General features: G+C 56.9%; 1 protein-coding gene and 1 long non-coding RNA gene across 5 annotated transcripts in view; both read right to left on the bottom strand.

Moving 5' to 3' along the window:
* Window positions 1-7,842: 7,842 nt before the first annotated feature.
* Window positions 7,843-9,170, bottom strand: LOC129149339 (uncharacterized). The gene is made up of 3 exons (XR_008556261.1): window positions 8,990-9,170; window positions 8,289-8,514; window positions 7,843-7,950 (listed from the first exon to the last, which is right to left on the bottom strand). It is a non-coding gene; the product is annotated as an uncharacterized LOC129149339 (long non-coding RNA).
* Window positions 9,171-13,498: 4,328 nt separating this feature from the next.
* The window catches only part of CXXC5 (CXXC finger protein 5), a 33,812-nt gene continuing 20,817 nt past the window's right edge, over window positions 13,499-26,493 (bottom strand). For 2 of the 4 annotated variants that reach the window (XM_008141561.3, XM_008141568.3), the window contains exons 2-3: window positions 16,024-17,094; window positions 13,499-14,558 (exon numbers count right to left, since the gene is read on the bottom strand). In XM_008141561.3, the coding sequence (XP_008139783.1) occupies window positions 14,514-14,558; window positions 16,024-16,935 (957 nt within the window). In that variant the 5' untranslated portion in view covers window positions 16,936-17,094 and the 3' untranslated portion in view covers window positions 13,499-14,513. Of the gene's footprint in view, window positions 14,559-16,023; window positions 17,095-20,950; window positions 21,099-21,390; window positions 21,552-26,493 lie in introns of those variants that run through there. The other 2 variants (XM_054717930.1, XM_028147391.2) reach the window with 2 other exon arrangements.

Here is a 26,493-nt window from a genome sequence, read left to right as displayed (position 1 = left end):
GTGGTTCCATACCCCCACCCCCACCCCTCCCGGCCAGGCAGCCAGATATTTGAGGGAGGTTGGCCTAAGTGTGCTAGGTCAGGAGTCCATGCCCCACTCTGCAAAGGGGTAGGGTATGAAGCACAATGGAGCGGCGGGGGGGAGGCTGAGAAGTTTGGTCAAACCTCCATTCCACCCAGCATCCACATCTGGGGGTGGTTCCAGCCCCCACTCCGAGCTGACTCACGCCCCACATTTAACTCTCATTAGCGCCTCTGAGCCCAGCTGGGAGGGACAACCGCCAACTTCCCCCAGCAGACGGAGCTCTGGGTGGGCCGCCCTCACAGCCTCAGTTTCCCCCCGGGGCCTGGCCTGGCGACAGGGGCTGCGTGGGAGAGCCGTGGCTCATAGTCCCCTCGTCTGAGCTAGGGCTGTCCTCCGCCCCAAGGAATTAGGGACTGGGTGTGGCCTCTTCCAGGAACCCCCGCCCCAGTCTCCCACCGGATGCCCTGCAGCCTCAGATAATCCCCCACCCAACCAGTGCCCAAGGGTCAGGGGGCGGGGGCAGATGGCGCTGGATCTAAGGCTGCCGAAACTGCGGGTGACCCGCCGCCAATCGGGCTGCTGCTGCGCCCTCCAACCGCACAGCCCACTCGGCCGTCCACAGGGCGGGGGCGGATGAACGGGGGCCAGAGAAGCAGGGACGTGGCCAAGGATCCGTGGCCGTTCCGGCCTCCCTCCTTCCCCTGCTCCACAGGCCGACCCTGTCCTTATTTTCACTGGAACCGCCCTGTTCGCCGTCTCCCACGGAGCGCAGGGCGCCCTAGGCACAGGCCCCTGGGAGGCCACGCCGCAGGCCCCCACCGCGCCCCAGGAGGGGCCAGTTCCGCAGCCTCCGCCGCACGCACTCCCCCTTTCCCGTCTCTGTGGGAAGGAGGCAGCTGGGGCGGGGGTGGCCGCGGGAGCGTCTTGCCCGTGTGATCGTGCCGAGCCGGGAATTCGGGGCCATGTGGGAAAGACATTAGTGCCGGCCGCCCTGCCAGCCAGGAATGCGCCCCCCGCTCCGCAGCCGCCGCCTGCCTGGCCCAGAAACGGTGACTCACCCGCTCCGTGTTCCCACCCCCTCATCTTGCACCCTCCACAGCCCACCGCAGGCCTGGCCGCCGGCTTCCCAGCCTCCCTGCCTTGGCTCCGCCTGGTCCTGCTACCTGCCTTGCCCATCCTCCAGTCTCTACCTATCTCCTTTAATGCTGAACTAGATCGCACCTCCTGGGGAGTCCGGAGAGGCCCCTCCCCAGGCCTGTCTATTCTCTGGGCTCTTGCTCTGGTCAGAGCACTTCATTGGGACTCAACCCCTCCGGCTGTCTCTCTCACTCCAGAATGACTCACCCCTGGGTCCCCACGCCCAGCACAGGGCCTGGAACACAGGGCAGGTGCAGGAAACAGAAAGGAGTCGATGTAACCTGCTCTGTTTGGGGAGCTGTGGAGGGTACTCTGTGACCTTGGAATAATAAACAATGCCACCTGCTTCATAGGATGGGTGACCTTGGATCACTTATTCCCCTTGACTGAGCCTTGCTTTCCTCGTCTGATACAGTGGGAATAAAGTACCTGCCCCACGTGCTAACAGGGATGGCATATGAAGAAACTTCTGTCTGTAAAATCCTGGGCTCAAGCCGGGCCTGCCACTGAGAGGTACTCGATCACAACAGTGATGGTGATGATATTACTAGTAATCGCAACTATTTAATGAACACCTACTAGGTGCCAAGCCAAAGGCTGGGTACTTTATAGACATGATCTCATAATCTCTGCCTCAGTCCTGTGAAGTAAGTTACTGTGACTCTTTTACAAATGAGGAAACAGTGAGGCTTGGTGAGGGGAAATCACTGACCCAGAGACCCACAAGTGGCAGAACCTCAGCCCACACCCAGGGCTCTGGTCCCAGCACCCAGAGCTCTCCAGGGTCCATGCAGGAACATCCTCTTCAACGGAATCTTCTAAAGGTCAAACTGGGCCCTTGCAGGGTAGCTCAGTTGGTTCAGGGTAGCGTAGTTGGTTGGAGCGTCATCGCTATGCACCAAGGTTGTGGGTTCGATCTCTGTTCAGGGCACATGTAAGAGTCAACCAATGAACGCACAAATAGGTGGGACAACAGATCTCTCTCTCGCTCTCTCTCATCTCTCCTTCCCTCTCTCACTCTCTAAATCAATAAATAAAATTAAAAAAGGGCCAAACTGGGCTCTAGCAGGTGATCTCTTGTAGCCCCCACCTTCATTGGAACCACACTACCAGCCTCCCCCCTCACCCCGGTCCCCCTCTCATAACTTTTAATAAGAGGTAATAGCACCAAGCAGTGGGCATCAGCTTCATTTTTAATTATCTAATTTACATTTAATTTTCCCCACCAATGTGATGCAGCTTATTCATGTTTTACCTAAGAGCTATCCATTTATGGGCTAAAAATATGTTTACAAAATTAATGACCAATGCTTCTCTTTTGGAGGCCTCTGGTTCAGAGTGGGGGACCCCAGCTGGGGCCTTAGGCCCTGAGACCCAGCAGCCCACGTAATTCAGGACACTGAAATAACTAATAAGCAAATGTCCCAGAACCCTTTCAGCTGGGGAAAGTGCCAGCCTCCATGAAGAATGATTATTGAGTGCTTGCTTGGCCAGACACTCTATGGGAGCGTCTCCTTTAATTCTTGCACTAATCCTTATGGACAGGTACTATTAATACCTGTTCTGCAGATGGACAAACAGACCTAGAAAGATAAAGTGTCTGCCCAGGGTCACATGGTAAATGAAGGGAAGAACTGGCATTGCACACTTAGGGTGCATGACTCAAAGCCCACTCTGTGCACGGCGGGATTGGGGCCCCCCTCAGAAAATTTATGCGCTGATCCTGCAGACACCAGTTTTAAACCTTGAGACCTTGGATCAATGGGGAAGGGTGTGCCCTGTAGTTCTCAGGATGTATAAGAATTGGGTGTCAGGGCCAGTGGGGAGAAAGGGAACTCACTGACGTGGGTCTTACAGCATTTGACCCCCTAGGGATCCCTGCGATCTGGGTCTGGTTTTCCAGGCCTCTCAGTGCCCCATGGCTGTGATTTCCATGGTGGATTCCATGGGCCCCAGGAGGGTCCTGGAAATACAGGGCACCCATCTTTCCTCCCCACATTGGTCCCCAGATGAGACTGAGCAGAGCAGATGAGCTAACATTCTGGTTTTCAAGAGAGACGAGAGAGTAGGAAACCCAAAATGAAATCTAAGCTCAGAGCTGCTGCAAAGAAGACACAGGCCCAGGGCAAGTGGGCAGTGTGGACACTGACCTTCGCCTCAGCTTCCTATGAGCAGTGCGGACCCTCAACTCAGCCTCTGCCAGGTCGGGGCAGACAGGCTGCCTCAGCCTTGGTCAGGCCCAAGAGGATGAGTGGTACAGACTGACTCCACACCTCAGCCAGGCCGTGGGCAGATGGACAGTGTGAACACTCACCTGCACTTCACCAAACCCTGGGTGGGCAAGTGGACCCTCACCTCAAGCCTCAGCCAGACCCCAGGTGGAGGCAGGGTAGAGTGCTCCCCAGTCCCAGTATGCTCTCAGTACCCGGAACTCCTCTGAGATTTGAGGGTACTAATCCCTGCCCTACTGTGGGGGCACAGACTTATTTTTCAACAAAATGGGGTCCCAGAAACTCAACTTGCCACTGCAAGACTAGAGGGGGCCACCCTGAAACCAAAGACCTGATTGCCCCTCCCCCCTCCCATTAAGCCATCCTTACCTCTCTAGCCTTAGTGTGCTTATCTGGAAAAGGGGGTTATGACCAGCGCATTCTCCAGGGTACTGCCAGGACTGCTGTGGCAGTTCAGTGAGATGGGGTGACCAGGGCTTGACCATCTACTCCATTCCTGTGCGTCGCCTCTTCCTTGTAACTCCCTCATTACACGAGAAGGGAAACCAAGGCCCAGAGAGGACAAAGGACTACCTCAGGATCACAGAGCGAATTGGGGTCAGAGGTGGAAGTGGCACCCAGATCTGGACTTCACACAGGGGCTGGACTTCAGGCAACTCCATGGACTATAGTACTGTGTGGAATAAGCTACACCTCAGCATCTGGCTCAGACTGGGGTGTGTGTGTGTGTGTGTGTGTGTGTGTGTGTGTGTGTGTGTGTTGCTAGTGGGGGGTGGTGGACAGGTGTCAGGGGAGCTGCCATTGCCGCCTCCCTGGTATTTTTAGCCTTGAGAATGAGCTGAGCTCAGGGCTCTGAGCAACCATTGGCAGTGAGGGAAATGGGAAGGTCCCCACCACCCCTTCCTACCACCATCAGCCTGGAGCTGATTTTGGGGGAGTGGGAGGCCAGCCTGGAAAAGGGTAACTACCTCAGGGGCTGGAAGGGGCCAGGCCTTGAGACCCTGCACCCCAGCACACTCCATCCGGGTCATCTTTCCAATACCCCCTTCACCAAGTCAAGCTGGCAGGGACAAGCATTCCCATCTCACCCTCTGCTACCCTCGGCTTCCCCTGCTAGAAGCTCCAGGCCAGCTCTCTCCTGTACCACCAGATCAGAGCTGTGAGGTTCCCATGACAACGGATGACAACAGCAGAGGCTACTGGCCACAGGGTCAGGGGTGACAGGGGTGTGGGTGGCAAAGCAGGAGAAGGGAGGGGGCCCAGCACACAGGTGGCGGAAGAGGCTGGCGTGAAGGACCCCAAAATTACAGCTCCCTTCTGAGGCCTGAACGCCAAGGAAAAGCCTAAAACTTTGGCTGATTGATGTGGAAGGGACTCCATTACAATGACTGGGAGAGCTAGGCATAGGAAGGGCTGGCTAGCCTTTGGTCATGTGATCACGAAGCCAGGTAGGGTATAGAGTTTGAATGGAAATCCTAGACCCTTGCTTCCTAGCCCAGGACTCTGCAGCTTCTAGGCTAGGGTGCAGGAGGGTAAGAGGCGGGCCCAGATGTCCCCTTATCCCCATCTCTAGGAAGTGAATGGGTCCAGAAGCCCTTCAACCAGCCTGGCCTTTTTATAACTTGAATTCCCCATCCTATAATGAATGGTCAAGGCCCTAAAACTGGCAGGTCACTTCTTATCAAGCCTAGCCCCCACTTTCTAACACAGAATATGTTATAGTTCCTCTGGACGGGGACACGGCAGGGATCAAGGCCTCCTTCTGACTTCCCACTCCAGTCCCAGGGGCCCGGAGTGGGGCCGGGAACTTGTCCCACATACCCAGGTTGAATGAAGGCTTTACTCCAGACTTGAGTCCCTCAAAAAGCTGCCCAGGTTCCAGAACCATCATTGGTCCTACTGTCCCCAAGACAAACTATATCACTTATCCTGGAGCTTGAGGTTGACTCCACAGTCCTCTAAGCTCCCTCCAGTATGGTCTCCTTGCTGTCCCAGAAGTACCAGTCTTCAGATCGCCTAGGTAAGCGTAGCTCCACCCACACCTGCTTCAAGAAGCCTTCTTAGCTCTTCCCATCCACCCAGATCTATTGCTCATCAAGGAGTACAAGGCTTAAGCGTTCACAAGGACCTTTCACATAGGACTTCCCATGCTACCCTCAAAGTATCTCTGGGAAGTGATGTTACTTGCTGATGAGTAAACCAAGGCGCTGAGAAGGAAGCCTCCTGTAGAACGTCACACAGCCTGTGAGTGTCAGCTCGGTACCCAGCTGCAGGCCCCCTTTTCTCCCGAGGTCCCTCCTTGGCAGTGACCGGCCTGCGGCACTGAATTTGGAATCCTCAAGTTCACACCCCCAGCAGTTTCTTTCTCCAGGTCCTTATACCTAGAGGGCCAACCAATGTCCTCTACCTTTCATTCATCCGTTTATTTAATGCTAAGCACCTAACATGCCAGGTGGGCAATCTCTTCCCGCTTGGAGCTCACCTCCTGGCTGGGAAGACCAGCACGTCAACAGGAGAATTCATCCAGTGTGATCCGAGCAGAGTTCCTGAGCCCGGGGGCCCCTGAGGCAGTAGGTGCCCAGGAGAGGGTTCTCCAGCCAGACTTGCAGAGTCAAGGCTGACTCCAACCGCAGCTCAACCTCCCTTAGGTCCTGTCCTCCTGGGGAATTTTACTCCGTGTCTAACCTCAGTCCCATTAGCTGCAACCCCTAAAAGACTGTAAGGAGGTGACCAGCTGAGAAAGGCCAATGAGTGCTTCATCAACCAGCATCCTGACTCTATACCTACCCAGGATCCCCTCTCTCCACCGCCTTCACAGGCACAGTATGGCTAGAGGGGGCTGGCTGGACAGCAGGCCCATCAGCCCTAGAGCCAATAGATCCACTGCACTCTTCTTTGACTTCCCCAACCCCCAGCTCTGCTTTGGGGTACTAGCAGGCCAGTGGGCCCAGTAGGACCAGCAGGAGGTAGGTACGCAGGCAAGGGTAAGAGCCTCCCCCTCCCCGAGCTGCGAGCCAACATGGCAACAGGGGAGGGAAAGAAGCCACAGGATGGCTGCTTGGCCTTCAGGGTCCCTGAGAGCCCAGGAACCGGAGAGGAAATGAGAAAGTAACTCAGTCTAGGTTCCCAAAATCCTCCCACCAATTGGACCGGGGGCCTGGGGGCTGCAGGAGGCCGGGCAGGCTCGTGATGAGGCTGGCTGCAGGGTGATTAATCTTGTGAGGCCTGTGCGTCAGCCCCCCACTCCTCAGCCTCCATGGTCAACCCCGCCCGCACTGCCCGGGGAGTTAATCTCCGCTCGGGGACTTCTCACAGCCGCTGTCACGCCTGCATTAATTCTGAGGCTGAGGGAAGCAGGAAGGAAGAAACACAGTGGGGAGGGGGGCTTCCTTGGGAAGGTTTCGTGGTCAGCAGCTGGAGAGGAGGGGTCCCAAAGGATGGGGCCTGGGTCCCCTTCCAGGCCCAGCCCTAGATGAAGGGGTTGGGGGGGGGGGTCGTCCATATTATCCCCCTCAGGCCATCAGAGCCCTTGCACCCCTGGTGGCCTCAAGCCCTGGTCGCCAGCTGAGCCCCAAATGCAGTTTGCAGTTTTGACAGCAGATGTCTCTGCTATTATGATTTATCAAAATGCTTAAGGTAAATAATGTACACATATTTATATGAAAGAAGGGCAGTGGGAGAAGGTGGGAGGGACTGAATGGGGTCAGGGAGCTTTGGGATCCAGGACTCAGAGCACCCTTGCCTCTGTCCTCAGCTCTCCCCTCTCAGATCCAAAGCTTGACCCTAGCTTGGCCCTGGGGAAAGTGAGCTGGGGTGACATCAAGCCTGCACAGCCGCCTGCCCAAGCCTGGCAGGAGGTCAGGGAGTGGGTGGACCTGTCTTGCTGGGCCCCCGCCAGGCCTGGGAGGCAGCCACCTGGGGGAAGCAGCTGAGCCAGCCTCACACCTTGGCCCCGTTTCCATGGCTTCACTGTGTCCTGGCTACCGAAGGCTCTGTTGCCTTATCAACAGTGGGCACCACCCTTGCCCTCACTCTCAAAGCCACTCCTCCAGGACCCCAGCAGCTGCCTGTGGATCCCACTGTGACACAGCCAAAGCTCAGTCACGGGTGGTGCCCACTCCTGGGCAGGCCTGAGCTGGGTGCGGGGCTGGGAGTGTGGTAGAAAGACCCCAGGGAGGTGGAGGGGAGGAGGCCTTTGTAGAGTCAAGCTGCACCCACATACCCCAAACCTGTCATTTCATTATTTCACCACCCATCTACCTTCACTCCGCACAGTCCTCTTTGTTTCCAAACCTTTCTGGGCTTAAGAACGTTTGGGCTTTATTGTTTGTTTGTTTGTTTATTGATTCCAGAGAGGAAGGGATTGGGAGAGAGATAGAAACATCAATGATGAGAGAGAATCACTGATGGGCTGCTTCCTGCACGCCCCCTACCCGGGATCAAGCATGTGCCCTTGACTGGAATCGAACCTGGGACCCCTCAGTCCACAGGCCAATGCTCTATCCACTGAGCCAAACCAGCTAGGGCAGGTTTTCTGATTTGTGAAGCAGTATGTTCACTGCAAAAAAAAAAAAAAAAAAAAGGTCAGAAAGTGCAGAAAAGTTAAAGGAAGTCATGTTTGACCCTATTTCCACGTCTGGGCAGGACCACAAGCAGCAAGTGGGGTGGGGGTGGGGGTGGGGGTGGGGGTTCCCTCCAGTCAAAGCCTGAAGCATAACCAGGTGTTTAAAAGTCCGCTTCTGAAAACAGAGGAGCCCGGCTGTGTGACCTTGTGTATGTTTACTTCTGCCTCTCTGAACCTCAACTTTCCCATCCATAAAATGGGGTAACTGACCGTGAGGATTCAGTGAGCTAGGGGCTGAGGAAAGGGGCTCTTTCTAGTAAGTTTCCCCTTACCAGTGAACAACACTCCAATTAGAATTGGAAATGCACGAGGAAAAAATGCCCAGAAAGAGGAGATCAGGTGTTTCTTCAGCCCACAGAGGTTTTCTGGTGCCAGTGCTGTAGACCACACCCCTGAAGCCAGGTGATGTCACCCAGAGTGATAGTGTAGTGACGGGGGGAGCACAGGGACAGCAGACCTGGCCTGCAAGGCTTAAGAAGGCTCCCGAGGAGGCAGCACCTGAAGGGGAAGGAAGGCATCCGTCAGGAAAAGGCAACAGGAAATAGACTGCATCCGACCAGGGTAGCTGGGCACCAGAACCCACAGACCGAATTCCCTGCCCCCAGCGCAGGAGCTCTGCACCCAGGCCTGGAACCTGGAGGACCCGGCTCTCCTCCCCTGGGCCCGCCCCGTCCTCACGGCCGGCTGCCTGGGATCTGAGGCAGCCCTTGTTCTCTGGCAGGAGGGGAATTTAATGCCGCTGAGGGATGGCAGGTCGACAGGCGAAAAGATGAAAGTGTCCGCTCTGGCAGCTGGGTCGGTGGCCTCAGGGGACCCTCCCGCACCCCCCTCCACTTTCCCCAGCCATCTCCACCCAGTGGCAGAAAGAGCCTTCACGGGGCCCTCAGGGGGCTGTGGACCTCTGGGACATGACTCCCTGGACTGGAGGGCTGTGTGACCTTGGGGGGACAGCAGGACCTCTCTGTGCCATCACCTGCCTGCAGGGTGCCTGGGCCAAGGTCTGTATTATTAACATGCTGGTGCCTGCCCGGCCCTCCCCCGCCTGGTTGTCCTCCCCCGCCGTGGCTGTTGTCAGCAGTGCCTGTCAGCAAAGGGTTCGGGTGGGCAGTGGGGGGCTGGGGCGGGCTGCGCAATGACCTCCATCCATCCATCCATCTCCGGCACCTGGGAGGGAGTGGGAGCTGATGCTGCAATCAGGTCAGGCTGAAGTGGCCTTGACTACAGCAGAGTCGTGCGGCCATTACCACCTCCTCCTTTGTGACAGCAGAGCTAGGTTTAGCCTGGGAATAAAGGCTGGAGCCTCAAGCCAGAACCTATCCCACTGAACCACCAACCCCATGTCCCTATTAGAGATGCTGTGCGTCGTGGCACTAGCAGGAGACCTTGTTCTGCAAAGCACCCTGCCCGGGCCCCACCCCACAACCTCTGGCCCTTCTTTCTTGGGAACAGAGAGGCAAGGGCTTTTGGCCAAGGTCATCCAGCAAGGGCATAGGAGCAAGCGTGCATACACACACACACACACACACACACACACACACACACCATGACTTGGACACATGGTGACCAGGTGACCAAGAAATAAAGAGGACCAATGTGTCCAGATCCCCAGACCCCCTTTCCTGTCCATTGAGGAAGCTGATTCTTCCAAAGCAGCCTAGTCTGGTGCAGGGGTCTGGCAGCCAAGAGCCAAGTTCTAATCAGGACCCTGCTACCATCTTGCTCTGTGACCTGGCATGTCACATACTCTCTCTGGGCTTCAGTTTCTCACCTATAAAATACGGAATAATCCCCATCCTGAGGACTTTCTGGAGCCAAAGAAGCAAACCTACTCGACAACTGAAACTATCCCAGACTGAAGCAGCCTTCACCTAGCCTTGGGCTGAGAAGTACCCATATAAGAGAGCTTAGCTCCTGGCCCATAATTACTCAGCACACTACAGCTTTCCTGCATCCTTCTTCCTGCACAACATGACCGACCACAGCAAGCTCATTGCAGAGGTTCAAAGGCCCAGTATGGAGTGTTGAGTCAGGTTCAGGGCAAGAGACAGGGGCCCCAGGCAGGGAGGGGAGAATAAGGGCAGCAAGGGACTGGGTCAGGCCAAGCCCTGCCGCTGTGGGGAGGAGGGGGCGCCTGGCAAGCACTGGGCAGGCTGGGGTGGGGGAGGCCTTGGGCGGCCACAGAGAACAAAGAGGCTGGAGTTGCCAGGATATTCTGCGGAGCTGAAGCCCTGTGGTGGGGCTGGGAGCGGGGCTGTGGTGGCCGTGGGAACTGTGCCTGCTGCCCCCACGCCAGCTCTCCCACCCAGACTGGGCCTCAGAGCCAGGCTGGGGGTGAGGGGCGGCCAGGGCCCCCACTCTGTCCCCAGAGCTGCATGGCTGTCAGGGAAGAGAGCCGGGAAATGCTGTAGACAAAGACACACAAGGCACACGGTGCCGGCATGACTGAGGGTCACAGGTGCACGCTGACACACACAGTCATGAGCACACACCCAGGGCACGACCACAGGGTCACCAGCCCGCATCACACAATCATATAGAACCGCTGACGTCAGTCTCAGGGCCACACCCTGATGGCCTCCCAGATACAATGTCACAAACCATATGGAATCATCCAGTGTCTGCCACAGGGTCATGTATGCCATACATGATCAATGTGGCATATCCAATGTCCCACATATAGAATCACTCAATGTCACACATTCAGTTGTACAACCTGGTACCACACTGGGTCTGTTACAGGATTGTACAATGTTACAGGATTACACATGCAATGTCACAGGATATCCCAAAGTGTGGCTGCTGACATCATATACTAACCCACAGCCACAAGAGGTCTCACATCATAGTTTACCACACACTGTCATAGACCCATTGCATGACACACTCAGTGTCACACACAGTGTCACACAGGCTTCACGTGGCTGTCAGGGCCTTGGAGCATCTCTCTCTCCCCCCCCCCCCCCCATCTCTCTCTCTCTCACACACACACACACCACACCACTTGGCTGCATGGAGGCTGGTTTTGACTCCAGCCCCTTGTGCCCTCCAGCCTATCACACCACTCCCTGCCGCCCAGGTGAAGGCTCCTGGGTCACTAGGAGGTCAGGCTCCCAACGGTAGCAGAGCGGAGCTGAGAGCACCTCCTGGGGAGGGGCACTGGGCATACTTCAAGGGGAAGCCACCTCTAAATACTTCTCTGTCAGACAGGAGAGCAGCAGGGATGAACCTGTAACAGAAAGGCAGGGAAGTACACGATACAGAGATGGAGAAACGTGGGCGACATGGAGGTTCAGAGACACAGGAGAGTCAGAGACCATCAGGAGAGCTTCAGAGACAGTGAGCCAGAGCAACAGGCAGGCAGACAGGGCTGGGGCTTGCTGGGGAAGGGGTGAGGTGGGAGGTGGGATGGCGATGTTTTTAGGGAAGACACACACCCTGGGTGGAAGGTGGGGGACATCTTGGTGAGGTTTAGGTCAATAGTTTTAAAATCGTAACGTCAGCCCTGGCCAGTGTGGCTCAGTTGGTTGAGCATCGTCCCGTTCATCAGGTCACCAGTTCGATTCCTGGTCAGGGCACATGCCCAGGTTTCAGGTTCAGTCTCTGGTCGGGGTACATACAGGAGGGATTGGATTGATGTTTCTCTCTCACATTGATTCTTCTCTCTCTCTCTCTCTCTCTCTCTCTCTCAATAAAAACATTTTAAAATAAAAATAAAATACCACCACCAGCTGCCATAGATCAAGCGCTTAAGATGAGCCAGGCCCTTCCCTAGAGTGATCTCATTTCATCCGAAGGCCACTTTATGGGAGAGACTATTAATTGTCCCCATTTCCCAGATGAGGTAACTGAGGTTTCATGTGTTCAACCTCACAGCTACCCCCACCCCTGCCTGGGGGCTGACCTACCATTTCCACAAAGCGGAGCGAAAACAGCTGAAGTTGGAAGAGGTGAGGGCCTTCAAGGTGAGGGCTTCTCTGTAGTGTGTGTGTGTGTGTGGGGGGAGGGGGGCGGGAGCTATGGCTGGGCTGTAAGTTGGCACACTGCAAGGTACAGACTGGCTGAGTCACGGCACCCCCCTCCCCCTTGGGGCTGGCACAGGAGCCATCCACCCCGCACCTAAGGGCTGGCCGAGGCCATCTGCAGCTTTTGTGTTGCCAGCAGCCAGGTGGGGGCATGCAGGGGCCTCCAGCCTGCTTCCCCCTGCTGGCCAGGCTCCCCACCCCCCCACCCCCCGCAAGGAGGATCCTCTCCATCCCTTCAAGGTTCTGAGGTGCTGCAGTTTGCCTTGTGCAGGGGGTGAGGGTGCCCCCGCTGCAACACCTCCCTCTACTCCCCGCTGGACGCCCCCATCGGCAGAGCCGCCTGGAGAGATCACAGGCAGCCACATGAAAGGGAATTTTTCCCAGGCAGAGACGGAGTTGAAAGCAGCCTCCCACCTCCCCCGCTGTGCCAGGCCAGGCTGCCGAGCTCCTGGTGCTAGAAAGGAGCTTGTGGCACACGGGAAAGGGTTGAGGGTCAGAACCCCCAACCAACATGGCTGCTTCCCCCCCCCCCCCCCCGGAGACGTTATCGAGCCGTCCCGTGTCCCTCACCTCTCGGCCCACTCAGCTTCAGAACTCCTTCCATCATCCCCAAAGCCCTCACCCACCTGAAGCCAGGCCCAGCATCCTCAGGAAGGCCTTCCTCAAGTCTAGCCGGTCTCAGCCAGGCTCCAAGCAGCTGGGTGGGAAGAATGCCTCCCTGTCCAGTGGGTGATAGGCCTTATCCTGCAGCCAGCCTCTGTGATGTGTAGGGTGGGGGTTGGGGTGTACAGCAGCCATCTCTTCTGGTTCAGGCTCCCTGGCCTAGACCATGAGGCTCTGAGGGTGACTTCCCGTCATCTGACCTCTGAGGTCCCAGACAACCTTGTGCCAACAAATTTCCTGGGGGCGGGGATAGTCACAGGAGACAAACCAGGGACACCCTAGGCCCCAGTCCAAAGGCCCTCAGGCCTAAAGAGGGGTGCATGGGGTCCGTGCGTGCGTGTGCTGGTTATGAACCCTGGGGACACGCATCAGTGGTTGGGGGAGCACTAGATCCCTGCAAGTAAGGAGAGATAAGGACCTGAACAGCAGCTCAAGCCCCACCCCCAGGACTGCTGGCTGCTTTGCACTGATCAGGTGCTGTTGACTTTAGATGAATAGAGAAGGTGGCCCCAGGTGAATGAAAGTCCCTGGAGGTTCCGGTTCTGAGGCAGGGGTACAACCAGGCAGGGGAGGTGCTCTATCTAGTACCAGCCACTGCCAGATTAACAGCATTTCCATCCTGGCATCCAGGCTGGCTGCTCCTGCTTGCCCCCCTTGGGTATCCAGAGGGCCTCACTTCCCGAGAGATCCCACTCTAAAGGTCCCTGGGTGATTCCTCTTCTTCCCCAAAGGTGATCCCAGACAATCCCTGCCCAGCAGCAGCCCCCCCAAACCCAAGAGCAAGAAGCCAGCGGTGCTTCATGACACAAACATGCATTCGTTTTATTCACAAAACAGCCTGGTTTCCTAAAACAATACAAACAGCATGTTCATCAGCAGGAAGCTGGCCACGGGCAAGAGGGCCCAGGCCGAAGGGGACCCCCCTGGGCACCCACCCCCACTGGCAGGGGACCACGCAGAGAAGCCCTTTTCTTCTGTCGCCATCAGCCAGGCTGGGGAAAAAGGACTTATTTTCTCTAAGGGAAGCAGCCATGATCACGATCAGAACTATCGAGACATGGGCTCCCAGATCTCAATGAATAAACAAACAGAACTTTTCATTTTTGCAAAATCATTGTTGGGGGTGGGGGATCCTATTGTGGGGACTGTGGGTGTAGCACGCCTGGCCTGGGCCTGGGGGTTGGGGAGTCTTCTCCCTCCCCCTCTGTGAGCTCAAGGCAGCTCTGCCCACGTGGATGGATAACAGAGGGGCTTCAACATGGCGCCATCAACATTCTCTTTATAAACGTGAGTGGGTTCTCCAGGCAAACTATGCACTATTTCATGGTCAGAAAGAATCAAAGGAAGTTTAAATGAGGGTGGAGTTAAACTGTGCTAAATTACAGTAGTGCTTATTAGTAACTAGATTTCAAAAGGTTACAGAAATTTACATTCTCTACACAAAACTGCATCTCCTGCACAGACAACATCGACATCGACACAGGAAGGAAACTGATTGTCCATTCTTTGCCCAGGAAGTCTCGGTACTTTATAGATTCGTCTTTACCTCTTTTTTTTTGTTGTTGTTGTTGTTGTTGTTGTTCTTCCGAAAAAGCAGTTAAATGTTTTTCTTTTTCTTTTTATACTAGGGACGTGGAGATGTTAAAACGACAACAAAAAATATATATATATAAAAACAGGAATGAAATCTGTGAGAGAATATTTTTGGTTCTAAAGATGGGTGCATCCGTTTGTCTTCGCCCGAATCCCTTGCCGGAGACCACACGAGCAGTGACATTGCACGGAGAGGGCAGCTTTGGGTTCCCGCCGCCGTCACTGAAACCACCGGAAGGCGGCTCCCGTCGGAAGCATCACCTTCTGGCGGGGGGCGGGAGACAAAAACAAGGAGAGAGTTCAGTCAGGGTCCGGCTGGGTCTGGTGCCAAGATGTTCCCCGTGGATGGTCTCATGGTGGAGGGATGGGCACAGAGTAAAGGCAGCCACCCTGTGGAGTTCCTGCCATCCTGACCAGGCCAGAGAAGGAGCCTTGACCCCCTGGGTCGCTGAAGGCCTGGAGCACCTTGAGGCCTCCTGAACCACTGTGCCCAGAAAGCCTCCTTCCAGACAGAAACAGCCCTTCCCCTGGTCCAAAGGCCACAAGCACCAGGCGGCTGGGGTGCATCTGGGAGCTGTGTGCAGGTTTCTGTCGAATGAGCGTGTAAGCGTGTGCACTGAACACATATATGGATGTACGCCTTGAGCTCTGCTACAGTGTGTAGCATGTTTGGAGCTGTGGTGGGGAAAAAGGATACTTGCTATGTTTATTGAGAGGCTACGTCTATGTGCACGGGGGTGTGTGTGTGTGTTTACAACAGACGAGAGTGGGTGCCTTTGTGTGCATATAGGTGTATTCTCTGGGCAGGAGAGCAGATATATGAGATTTGGGGCTCAGGGGGTGGGTAGCCACGGCTGAGATGCCATTATTGTTTTCCAACCATTCTGGACATTTGCATCAAGCCCACTCATAGAGGGGTGGGGACAGCAGGCAGAAAAGATGCTTTTGTACCCAGGCCTGGCACCACAGCTGGGCTGACACAGCTGGGGGAACAGGGACAGGCCTAGCCTCAAGGCAGAGAGAGAGCAATATGGGAACCATTTGGACTCCTTTAAGCCAATCCCATAGTGCACAGGCCTTGCCCACACCCCAGGCTCACCACCTAACTCCAGGCCCATAGGTCCCTGGTCATTAGCTGTGCAACCAGACTGATCTTGGGGCCTCAAGGCACCCCAAATATGTCAATGAGGCGCCGAGAACCAGGGTTTGTCCAGGCTTCAGAGCAGGGTTGCCAGCACTGGAGCTGCTCTATCCTTGAGTGGCCTTGGGGGAAAGGCGAGGCTCTGAAGGGACAAGTGATAGGGTTACCTTAAAGCCACAGGGTCCACGGGACAGAACCCTGTCAAATGGGACAGGGGAAGAGTCCCAGAATCTTAGGTCACCGACGGGAAGCTTTAGGACATGTCTGAAACTTGGAAAGTTGGGATGTGTATGGGAATCTCAATACCTGACCCAGAACTCCTGGGGGGGGCGGGCCTGGCTGGGAATGCGAGGCCCTTGCCTGGAGTTTTATGCTTGCCTTGCAAACGACAACCTAACAGGATGTCAGGATGTGGCTCTGATTTTGGGGGCAGTGAACTGGTGTCTCGAAGACTGGCCTGGAACCCCAGAGCCCAGGGACTGGGCGTCCCCCAGACCCTCACCCGGGCAGGAAAGGTGGGGCTGGGGGTGGGTTTGGACTGCCAGACGGACACAAGAGCCCACACACCTCCCTCTAAGGCGCCGTTACCTCCAGAGCAGCGGAAGGCTTCTTTTTGAGTTCCTCACATTTTCTGAATTTGCAAATCTGATGGCCAGTCTTTCGGTTCCTACAACTGCTGCACTGCTCGCAGTTGATGCGCCGCCGGCAGGGCGGGCACATGCCGCAGCGTTTCCGCTTCTTCTTGCCGGAGCTGATGGCGGAGGCCAGCTCCCCCTGCATGGGGTACTCGGCCAGGCCCGCCATGTGCAGCGCACTCTCTGCCAGGAACACGCCCGCCGGGGTCATGATGAAGAGGCCTGGGTTGATGGGGAAGGTGCCCAGGTAGGGGAAGTCGGACTGGCCGTTGAGGGCTTCTGCGCCCGCCACGGCCTCCATGTCGGGCAGGCCCGCCCCCGCCTCGCTCATCAGCGGTAGGTGCTCCTGCACCACGCGCTTCAGCATCTCCGTCGACTGCGCGAACTGCTGCAGCGTCAGCTGTCCTTCAGCTGCTAGCTCCGTGGCCCGCTCGGCCTTGCTCAGCAGGCTGGCCACAGCACCACTTTTGTGCTTTGAGGTAGGGTTGCTTTTGTCCACAGCCATGGCTGCGGCCAGGTCGTGCCCATTGGCCAACAGGGAGGCAGCAGCTGCGGCCGCGGCGGCCTTTTCGGCAGACTCCCCACCCATCATGCTGCCACCGCCACTGCCCCCACTGCCCCCGAAGGAAGAGTAGTGGGAGAGAGGGCGGGAGCGGCGCAGGCTCTTGTTGAGGGGTTCGCTGATGATGCCGCTTTTGTTCCGACGTTCGGGGGGTGGTGCGTCATCGGCCACGGAGGCTGGTGCAGCAGTAGCCACCGCTGCACTCTTGTTGGCCACGCCTGCCTTTGGGCCGCTGCCACTGCTGCCATTGGTGGTGTTGCTACTGCCACTGGTGTCCTGGGAGCCACTGCTGAGGCTCGACATGGTGGGGCCGAGGCCCAGACCCGGGTGCTGGGGGAGCCTGCCAACTATGGGAGTCCTCAGACAAGTGCTGGGCCCTGCTGCCCACAACAGCGATGCCTGGCGGGCCTCGACGCTCAGGGCAGGCACATGGTCAGCTATTCACATGGAAGTGTCTTCACTCTGTCAGGACAAGAGGGTGCAGTGTCAGAGCAGTGGTAAACATCTCCTCCTTCACCCCCACCCCCCCCCACCACCACCCCAATATCTAACAACCGCTAGGCATTCAGTAAGTTCCAGCCCGCCCCCATAGGTAGGATTTTTTAAATTTGAATGATCACAGTTAAGACTCACAAGAACCCTATGAAGTAGTGACTAGTAATATCCTATTTTACAGATGAGGAAGACACGGTTTAAGAAAATTGACTAGCCCACGGATGATAAATGAAGTGGCTCAGCCAGAACTGCCTTGCGAGGATCTGGGAGACCTGATGGAGGCAGGCAGTCCTTCCTGGGCTGAGAGCTGGGGATGTTTATTAAGCTTGGGGAGATTATCAAGTCACCTCCTACTTCCGAGCCTTCCTTCCCTGACCCAACTGTGGAGAAGAGGAGCTGGAACGGCCTCTGAAGGGTAGACCAACAGAAGGCGTAGACCAAAAAGTGTGGGAAGCTGCCCCTGGATTCTCATTGGCTATTCCTATCACATCAATTATCTCAAGGCTCTGCTAGGTCCTGCAGGTAAAGGAAACAGTTTGCTTTTGTTTAATAGAATTTGCCAAACAGAGCTCAGAAACCTTATTTCAAGGAGCATGTATCCTCCTGCTACAGGGCAGACAGGACACTATGCCAGAGGACAAGCCTTCGCCTGCAAGAGTGGGGGACACGCTTGTGCACACATCAGCACACACTTCCTTCTCACTCTCAAACCACAGACCCCCCACGCTTATCTCTACTCAGGCCTCACGGCTGTGTTCCAGCCTGACTTCCAGATGGACCCGGGCTGTGGGCAGGAGGGACCTCTGGCTGGTACAAGTTGGAACTGAGATTAGGTGTGACCCTTCCCAGGACAGAACCTGTTCTGCTCAGGCCCCAAGACTAAGGCACATGAGCAGCCAGGCTCCTTGGCCAGGAGCTCGGGGAGGAACTATTCCAGATGGAGCTGAGTGGCAGTTTCCTCATCAGCCCTGGCTCTCTAGCATTCCTTCCCTGTCTGCTTGCCTTGGCCTAGCAACCCCCAGAAAAGAGGCGGGAGGACAGGGCCCAGCCTAAGCAGCTGGTGGATCAAGGGGGAGGCACACATCTGGCTGGGCCTGCCCCGCCCTGGCCTTGGGGGCGGCACACACTGCATCTTTGTCCCCAGGCAACCCCACCATCCCCCAGTCACAGGACTCAGCGTGTCCCAGGAGGTCATCCAGTCCACCCCTCTGCACACACAGAGAGAGAAATCGAGACCCCACGCAGGCAGGCCTCTGCCCCAAGACTGCTAAGCAGTGGTAGCAAAGAGCAGCAAGTGTAGGAAAGGGAAACCCTTAGCTCCAGGGAGAGGCAAATGGCAGCCATTAGTAGAAAGCCAGACACTCTCTGCCCTGCCCCAGTGGGCACCAGCCCACCTAGGCTCCTTCCTAGTGAAAGTAGATGAATGGTGAGGAAGAGCTGGGCAAGCTGGCAGATTCCACCAGGACAAACCCGGGAGGGCCTGTCCAGGCTGGGCTTCAGGTGTCACAGACGTCAGAGTTGTAGTAAGAGAAAGAGGGTCATATATCCCCAAGGATAGCCTTGCTCCACCCTACCTCCTAAGGACCAAGCCCAGGCCAGCTCTTCGGCCTTTCTCCTCAGAGGTCAGTTTCCCTCCAGGCACCAGGGACCCTGGCTAGGTGTTGGGGCCTAGGGCTCGTGAGATCAGGCCAGAGACCATCACCCCAAGTCAACTCACCGAGCCCCTGCCCATCTGAGCTCACCTACCCAGCCCTAGACGACATTCCTAGCAGCCCGACAGGAGAAGGCAGGCGCCCGCGGGTTGGAGAGCTGGGGAGGGGAGCAGTCTGTGCCCTAGCCCCTGTGCGCATCCCCCCCCCCCCCCCCCCCGCCCCCCCCGCCTCTGCGGCCTGCTGGCTGGTGGCAGAAATCGATAGCGGCATTAACTCTGCTCTTGCTCTACTCCCCCCCGCCACCCCCCGCCACCTCCCAGCTCCAGGATCTGGCTCTGCGTGCGGGGCTGGCAGGTCAATTAGAAGTCAGCTCCCTCCAACACAGCCAGCCCGGCCTGCGTTCAGGGCTGGTGCTCTGGCTGAACCTCCCTGCTTTGTCTCCATCCCGAGTCTCTTGTGATGGGGACCAAACCTCAGGTTCTGTTCATCTCTGGCCCTGCCTCTGAATCTCTCTTTAAATCCTCCATTTTTCTGTCTTTCCTCAGGGACTACCCTCTCCCAGCCCCCCAGGTCCTGGGACATGCTGAGCTCAGGAACAGAGGACGTGATATGTCACTGAACAGGTGCTGCAGGCGGAACACTGTGGTTTCTCAGCCACAGCCACTGAAGATGGGGCGTACACAGGGGGGAACTGGCAGGCAGGCTAACTATCTTCAAACCCCAGAGTGGGCAGATACCAACACTTAGTCCCCAAGTCCCGGTCCCCAAGATGTTCCAAATCTGCCCCTCTACCTGGCTCATCCCCTCCTTCGGAACCTGGAAAAAGCTGATGCCCTGGTCTCAGTGGACCCCTGACCACAGGGCCCGTTTGCTCTCCTCATGGAACAGGAGGACATAAGAGAAGGCCGTCTCCCAGGCCCCAGCCTTCTACTGCAGGGCATACGGCAACCCTTCCCAGGCCAGAAAGGGCCTGGCAGTGCCAAGGCAGCAGGGGAGGAGCTGGGGCTGCGTTGAAGCGGAGCGGGAATGAGCGGGAGGGAAAGCTGGCGGGCAGGCGGGCGGCGGCGGGCGCATCCATCATCGGCCCTGCCAGGAACGCATCCAGCCCCCAAAAAGAAATACTGCGCCTGAGGAGGGACAACAAAGGGCTCCGTTTCATCAGCAATGTGGAGCCAGCGCCCCGCCGCCCCGCCAGGCGCGGTCAGCCCACAAAGGACCCCTTTGTCCATGCAGGAGCCGGGCCGGCCAGGAGCTGGGACCAGGGGCTGACGGGCGGGACAGAGCCCAAGGGGGGTGTAGGGGGGTGGGGGAGATCAGTCTTAGAGAGTTGGGGGGCGAAGAGGAACATGGGGGGCCGAAGAACAGAGACAGGTGGTGGGAATAGAGGATCATGAGACAGAGAACTGAGGGGTGGGTCAGAGAAAGGAGGCCTTGGAGAGGACATGGCAGATGGTAAAGGCTAGAGGACACAGCATCATCGAAGGCAGAGGATGAGTGGCCAGGCTCCGAGAGACCCAGCGCACCAACCCGGTCTGAGCGACATGAGGGCAGAGCCCTGAGGAGAGAATCCCGGACGTAGGGACCAAGAGAAAGCAGCTGGTCATACCCATGGAAGAGGAAGGCAGAGGGGGAGGTTTGGGGGAGACAAGATGAGACCCACCTCCCTAGGGCCCAGCCCGCTCTGGCCGGAGGCCTCAGGGCTTGGCCATGGGGAACAATTTCTTGTGGGTTCAAAGTCACTGGCTGGGCTAGGAAGAGAGAGAGAGAATCAAAGCTGGAGCCACTCTCCTGTCAGTGGGGCCACCCCTTGCCTCTGACCCCAGACCCTGGTCAGCCCCAGAAGGCACAGACTCTGCCTTTCTCTAACCAGCTCCCTGAGTGACACGAAAGCTCCCTTCACTAACCAACCCTACCAGCTGGCATTTATTGAGCACGTGCTGTGTCCCAGGCCCTGTGCTCTTATGTTTTACATTCTTCTCTCCCTCCTTGACTCCTTTCCAGAACCTGGGAAATCGGAACTTTTAACCAATGTTCGAGATGAGGACGTTAAGGCTCAGAGAGATTGGAGCTGCCAGGACACGGTCAAACAGCTGGTGCTGTTTGGGGTAGAACTCGAACCCAGAGCTCAAGTGTTAGTTGCCACCCTGCTCTGGTGACTGCCCTTTGCTCACCTGGGCAATTGACAGCGTAGTCCAGAGCAAGGTGACCCAGCTGCCCCAAGACTGCCTCCATCTCCCAGAGTTGTTACCGTGCCTGTCACCTTCACGTGGTCAGGGGGTGAGCTGTCACAGACCCCCAGGGGAGTACCCCAACCTGGGGGGCTTGGAAATACCCAGGCAGGAACCCAGAATGCTGGGCCAGTGACAGCATAATGCCAGCTGACAATGAGGTCACCAGAGGTGGTAGCTGTACCTTCACCCCACCCTCAGCCCCAGAGGAACCAGGATTCACCCCCAATAGAGCTCTGTCTTAAGCTTCTCAAGCCAGACAGCAGGGGGTGGGGCACCGGGGCACCGTGGCGTGGGATGGTACTGTCTGCATGCAGACGTGCCCGCAGGTGGCCCACAGTGGGATGTTCCAGTGCTCAGGTACACACAGCCCCACAACCTACCCAACGGCAGCCCCGTGCCCTGTGCCGCCGAGAGACACGAAGGACACAGGCCTCTTGGAAAAGTGCGCAGGAGCTGGGCCACCCAGTGTGAAACGAGAGCAAGAAGGGGAGCCGAGTGGGGCGCGGAATGAAGGGCCTTCTTGCAAGAAGGGACCAGTCGCCTGTGAGTTAAGGATAAAAGAGAGGTTACGGGGGGGTGGGGGTGGGGGTGGGGGACGGGGGACACACAGGCCTGAAAGGGTTCCTAAGAAATGGAGAAGTGGCTGTGAGATTTTTTTACTGCTTTACTGAGATATAGTTAATATACTATAAAAATTAGCCATTTATAAGTGGCTGGACAGTAATTTTTAGTAAATTTACAGAGTTGTATAATTACCACTACCAAGAGCAGAGTGTGAACAAGGGGCCAGCCCTCCCTCCCTGTCTTCTCTGCTGGCTGGATCGGCCTCCCAGCTGTCCCTCCTGCCGAGGGAAGGCCTCCTGGAGGAGGCTGCATTTCAGTGGGGCCTTCAGGACCCTGCAGGGGAGCCAGAGCTGCCATCGCCTGGCAAGCCAGCTTTGCAGACTTGCATACCCTGGCTCATCGTAGTACCCTTCCTCCACAGTTCCATGCTCACTCCTGACACCCCTGTTCCACCCTCTTAGACGCCTCCACCCACCTTGGTGGGCTGGTCTCCTTGGCCTCCAAGGGAGGCGAGATGGACCGACAGACTGATGGAAAACTGGCCAGTGGTGGCAGGCAGCAGACCACAGGCTACGGTGGTTGAACTGAGCTGAGCAATTGGGTGCGTGTGTGCGTGTATGTGTGTGTGTGTGTGTGTGTGTGTGTGGGGGGGGGTGTTCCGTCTCTGATTTCCATGATTCAGCCTGGGGAGTTTCCAGAGGGAACAAAAGCCCCACTCAGGCCCAAGGAGATGCCCATGGGACACTGGTCTTGGAGGCTGGGAGAAGGGCAGACCTTGCCAGAGAGCACAAGTCCAGCTACGAATGGACACACATACAGGGACACACTGGCCATTCCTAGCACCTAGCAGACGGCCTGGGGTGGGACGTGCCCTCAATACGCTAGGGTGTCCCCAAGACTACTACCCCAAAATTGACTGCCAAGGACAGAACAGGGGGCTGCAATCATGTTCCCTGGATTCTACACCCCCTGACCCTCCTATACCCCTCCTCCCAGGGCAGGCACAACCCCCTTGCCTGGGGACAGAAACAGGCTGCTGAGGAAACCCCAGGAGTACACGGGCTCTGTGCTTCCTCACAGAACCCCCAAAGAGTTCTGGAAGAGGGGATCAGCCTATTTCATGGGTAGGAAAACTGAGGCCCAGGAGGTGTACCCTGACCTGGGGCTCGAGGGAGTGAGATGCAGAGCCTGGGACACCTCTGAAAGAGACAAGCCTTCCTCCACAGCCAGGTTCCTTCTCTGGAAGAGTGAAAGGATGAGGAGGGGTCCTCCTTGCAGCGCGATCTCGGCCTATGGCCTGTGAGCCAATTTCCCCATCTGTAACATGGGACCGTGAAGATAAGCGCTAACAGGAATGAAGGCCTCCTGTGTGCCAAGCGCTGCTCGTTCCTGGTCTCATTGAATCCTCATACGTACTGTCTGAAGTATTATTATTGCCCCTTTCAGAGCAGTTAATTTGATAAGCAGTTGTGATGTAGAGAAAATGCCTTCCCCATTTAAAACCACCTGGAGCTTAGCGAACGTTTTGCAAAGTGGTGACATCAACCTGGAGTCAGAGCCCATACACTTGCTTAGGGCCTCCCTGCTTGTGGGTCTCACTACTAGGCAAGCCAGGGAAGGCTAGTTCAGACACTTGGCCCAAGGAATTGGGGGGTCAGTCCTTCTGCAGTTTGGGGAGGGGCGGTTATGACTGGCTAGGGGACTAGAGTCCTGAGGTCTAGGTTTGTGCCTCCATCTTTTCCCTTCCTGTTAACTGTGACCAAACCTTTCTCCAACACTGAACCTCAGTTTCCCATCATAAAATGGAGAATGGTTCTCATTCTTCATCCCAAACTGCAGGAGTCATGATTCCAGAGGGGCCCAGAGGGAAGGAGGTAGAGAATACAGGAGAAAAAAAAAAAAAAGACTCCAGAGAGTGACAGGGTCCTTCTCCAAATCCTGGGAGCACCCCAGAGGGCCTAAATTGGTCCTTGATTGGTGATCTACAGCTAGGGAAATGAGGTCTAGAGAGAAGGGTTTGGGGTTAGGTCATAGGGTTGGGACCAAACCCCAGATGATAATGAGACTTATTGGGGTGAGCGGCATTCAGCTCCCTCCTGCCTCCATCTTCCCAGATGACCTGATGACGGCAGGCCCTAATAATGAGTGCATACTCTCTGCCAGGTGCTAAGCATTTTACTCACTGAATTCTCTCTAGAATGGTAGAATTATTATCCCCATTTACAGATGAGGCAACTTAGGTTTAGGGAAATAAAGTCACCTGACTAAGGTCACCAGGTCTGCCTAAGGTCACAAGGTCAACTCGTGGCAGAGCCAGGACTTGACACGGGGTCTGTGTGACGACAGGGCCTGGCTCTCCGGCACAGGCCCAAGGCTCTGAGGCACCTGGAGGAAGGGATTGTGGCTTCTCAGCCCTCAGTCTAGGGGAACTCTCGAAGTTTCCCATGGGTCCTGGCTCTCAGGCTCTGGTCAGAACACGTTGGAGCACGGTTGCAGCAGAGTCTGCAGCTGTACCCTACGGCCCAGGAAAAGACCGGGGAAGGGGCTGCGGGTGGGCCGGACAGGCCAGGCTGGGCCAGGGCTCCGGGCATTCCGGCGGCCTCCGCAGGAAGCAGAATGGGACGGAAACCGGCTCCTGCCTCCTCCCCCAGAATCCTGTGGGCAGCCCAGCCGGGCCGCACAGAGGCCCTCTTTGTGCCTGCCCCAACCCGCCACCCGCGGCTGGCCCAGGGTTTTGAGTTTCCTGGGGGGTGGGGGCCCTGCCCCTGCTAAACCTCCAGTTACCTCCCCCTCTCAGGGGCGGTCACAGCAGTCCACAGCTGGAGGAGGAAGTGAGAGGATGGCCAGGGATACCCCAGAGACCCTCAGGGGCCTGGAGTCTGCCCACATCTCATCCCCCACCCCAACATACACACACCCTAGTCAGGAGCTGGAGGTAGGCAGAAGGACCCAGAGACCGTGCCTGAAAGGCCTCCCCGAGCCTGCCCTCTCTGCCAGCAGCCACCAAGTCCACCATGACCCCATCTGGGACCCCTTCCCACTCCATCTTGGTGCTCTTGGGCTCAGGGTGGCGTACATAAAGAGTCTGGCCATGTGGGCAGAGCAGCCATCTGTCAACTGCCATTTCCCACTGTCCAGGGGCTTCCTGGAAACGCAGAGCACATCAAGGGGGAGGTGTCAAGCTCACTTCAGCATTTCAGGGGACAAAAGCCCCTGGGGTGGTGTAACTGTGCGCCAGGAGCACCAGGCCCCAGGAGTGAGCTCAGGCTGGAGTATTGGAGGAGCAGCGCTAGGGACAGGTACAGCTACGTGTGTCCACCCGGGAGGTGTGTCAGACACCTGTGCATGCTGTGTGCATACGTGTGTCTGGGGTGCTGTGGATGTGCCAGGGGACTGTGGGTGTGCCTACGTGCATGTGGGCTTCAGTATTGATGTGTACATGGAGCTTAAACGGTATACTAGTGTAGGCAGAGGTCTTCGTGTGACCTTCCTGTGTAAGAGTGAAATGTGTGCCATCTACATCGGTGATGTAAGTGAATGCCCCAGAATATGTGTACAAGCATAGTGGTTTACATGGTGGATAGATGTATGTTTGTGGGTTCTTCTGGCCTGTGGGTGTCAACACATCTCTGCCACGTGTACACCAGTGTGTGTGTGTGTGTGTGTGTGTGTGTGTGTGTGTGTGTGTGTGTACTGTGAGTAGTATTGGGGCTTCTAAGGGGTCTGGGATGTGAGTCTGAGGCCCAACTGGGCTGGGGGTGATGCAGACAGGAACTGATGCCAGGTGCTGGGCCCCTATGGAAACAGGAAGCTGCCCACAGGTGCACTGGGGCTGTGGTGAGGCTGGGCTCCACCCAGCTTCAGTTTGTCCCCCTGAGAAACCAATCCAGGGTTCCACTAGCCTGTCACCGCCATGAGGGAGGCACCTGCCTTGTCTGCATTCAAAACCCAACAGCTCTGGCCAGCGTCTACCCGCCTGCCTGGCCTGAGCATGAAAAAAAAACAAAACTGGAAAACAAAAGCCCCCAGACCGAAGGCCCTCCCTGCAGAGGCGTGGGGGAGGCAGGCAAGAGGCGGGAGGCTGAGGAGGAGGGAGGTGTCGCTGCCCGCCACAGCCCCGGAACACAAAAATAATGAGGCGAGAGGGGCCGTGGGGCCGAGCCGGCTGGTTCCGGAGTCGCTATCTGACCTTGACAGATGCCACAGCTGGGCGCCTGGAGAGGAGCTGCAGCCACAGCGCTGCAAAATCCCCCTACCCCCCTCCACCTCCCCCAGGCCAGGTCGATGGAGGTTCAGGCAGGCCCCAGCCACAGGAAGCCACCCCACCAGGTGGGAGCGGGGAGACCTGAATGGGTCCCAGTCAGGGGTGAGGGTGGGGGTGTGGGGAGGGTATGGAGACAGGGGAGTGGGGGCAGGGCCACTGCAGGGCAGGGAAGGCAGCAGTGAGGTCTCCCGAGGGTGCCCTGTCCTCAGGTATGGCTGTACGTATGAGAAACACAGAGTGTGATGTTGTGCCTGTGTAACTGTGAGGCTGAGTGTGTGCGGGGAAGGGAAGTAAACTGTGAGTGTGACAGAACCGAAGATCATACTTCTGTGTGTCTTTGGGGTTCACACAGGCTGGGGAGATGGGCTGATGTCCCTGAAACTGGTGTGGCCACGTCACGCAGGGGTGGGCACAGCTGTCCTGGAGGGTGCAAGCCATGCTGGGGGCGGGGGGGGGGGCAAAGAGAGACACAGGCCCCCCACCACCAAGTCCTTTCACTAGCAGCCGGAGAGGCGCCCCTCCTGGTCTACCCTCTCTCCCCCGGCGGCGGCGGTCCCCAGCACAGGCATCAGCGAAGGGCGTGGGGTTGGGCACCACCACTCTGGGGACACCAGTGAGGGGCTGGGGTGTGAGCTGCAGGAGGGGATGCTGCGCT

This window comes from Eptesicus fuscus, chromosome 6, assembly GCF_027574615.1.
Source record: "Eptesicus fuscus isolate TK198812 chromosome 6, DD_ASM_mEF_20220401, whole genome shotgun sequence".
Lineage (NCBI taxonomy): Eukaryota > Metazoa > Chordata > Mammalia > Chiroptera > Vespertilionidae > Eptesicus > Eptesicus fuscus.
Note: the sequence above shows the minus strand (reverse complement) of the source record. Positions and strands in the feature narration are given on the sequence as shown.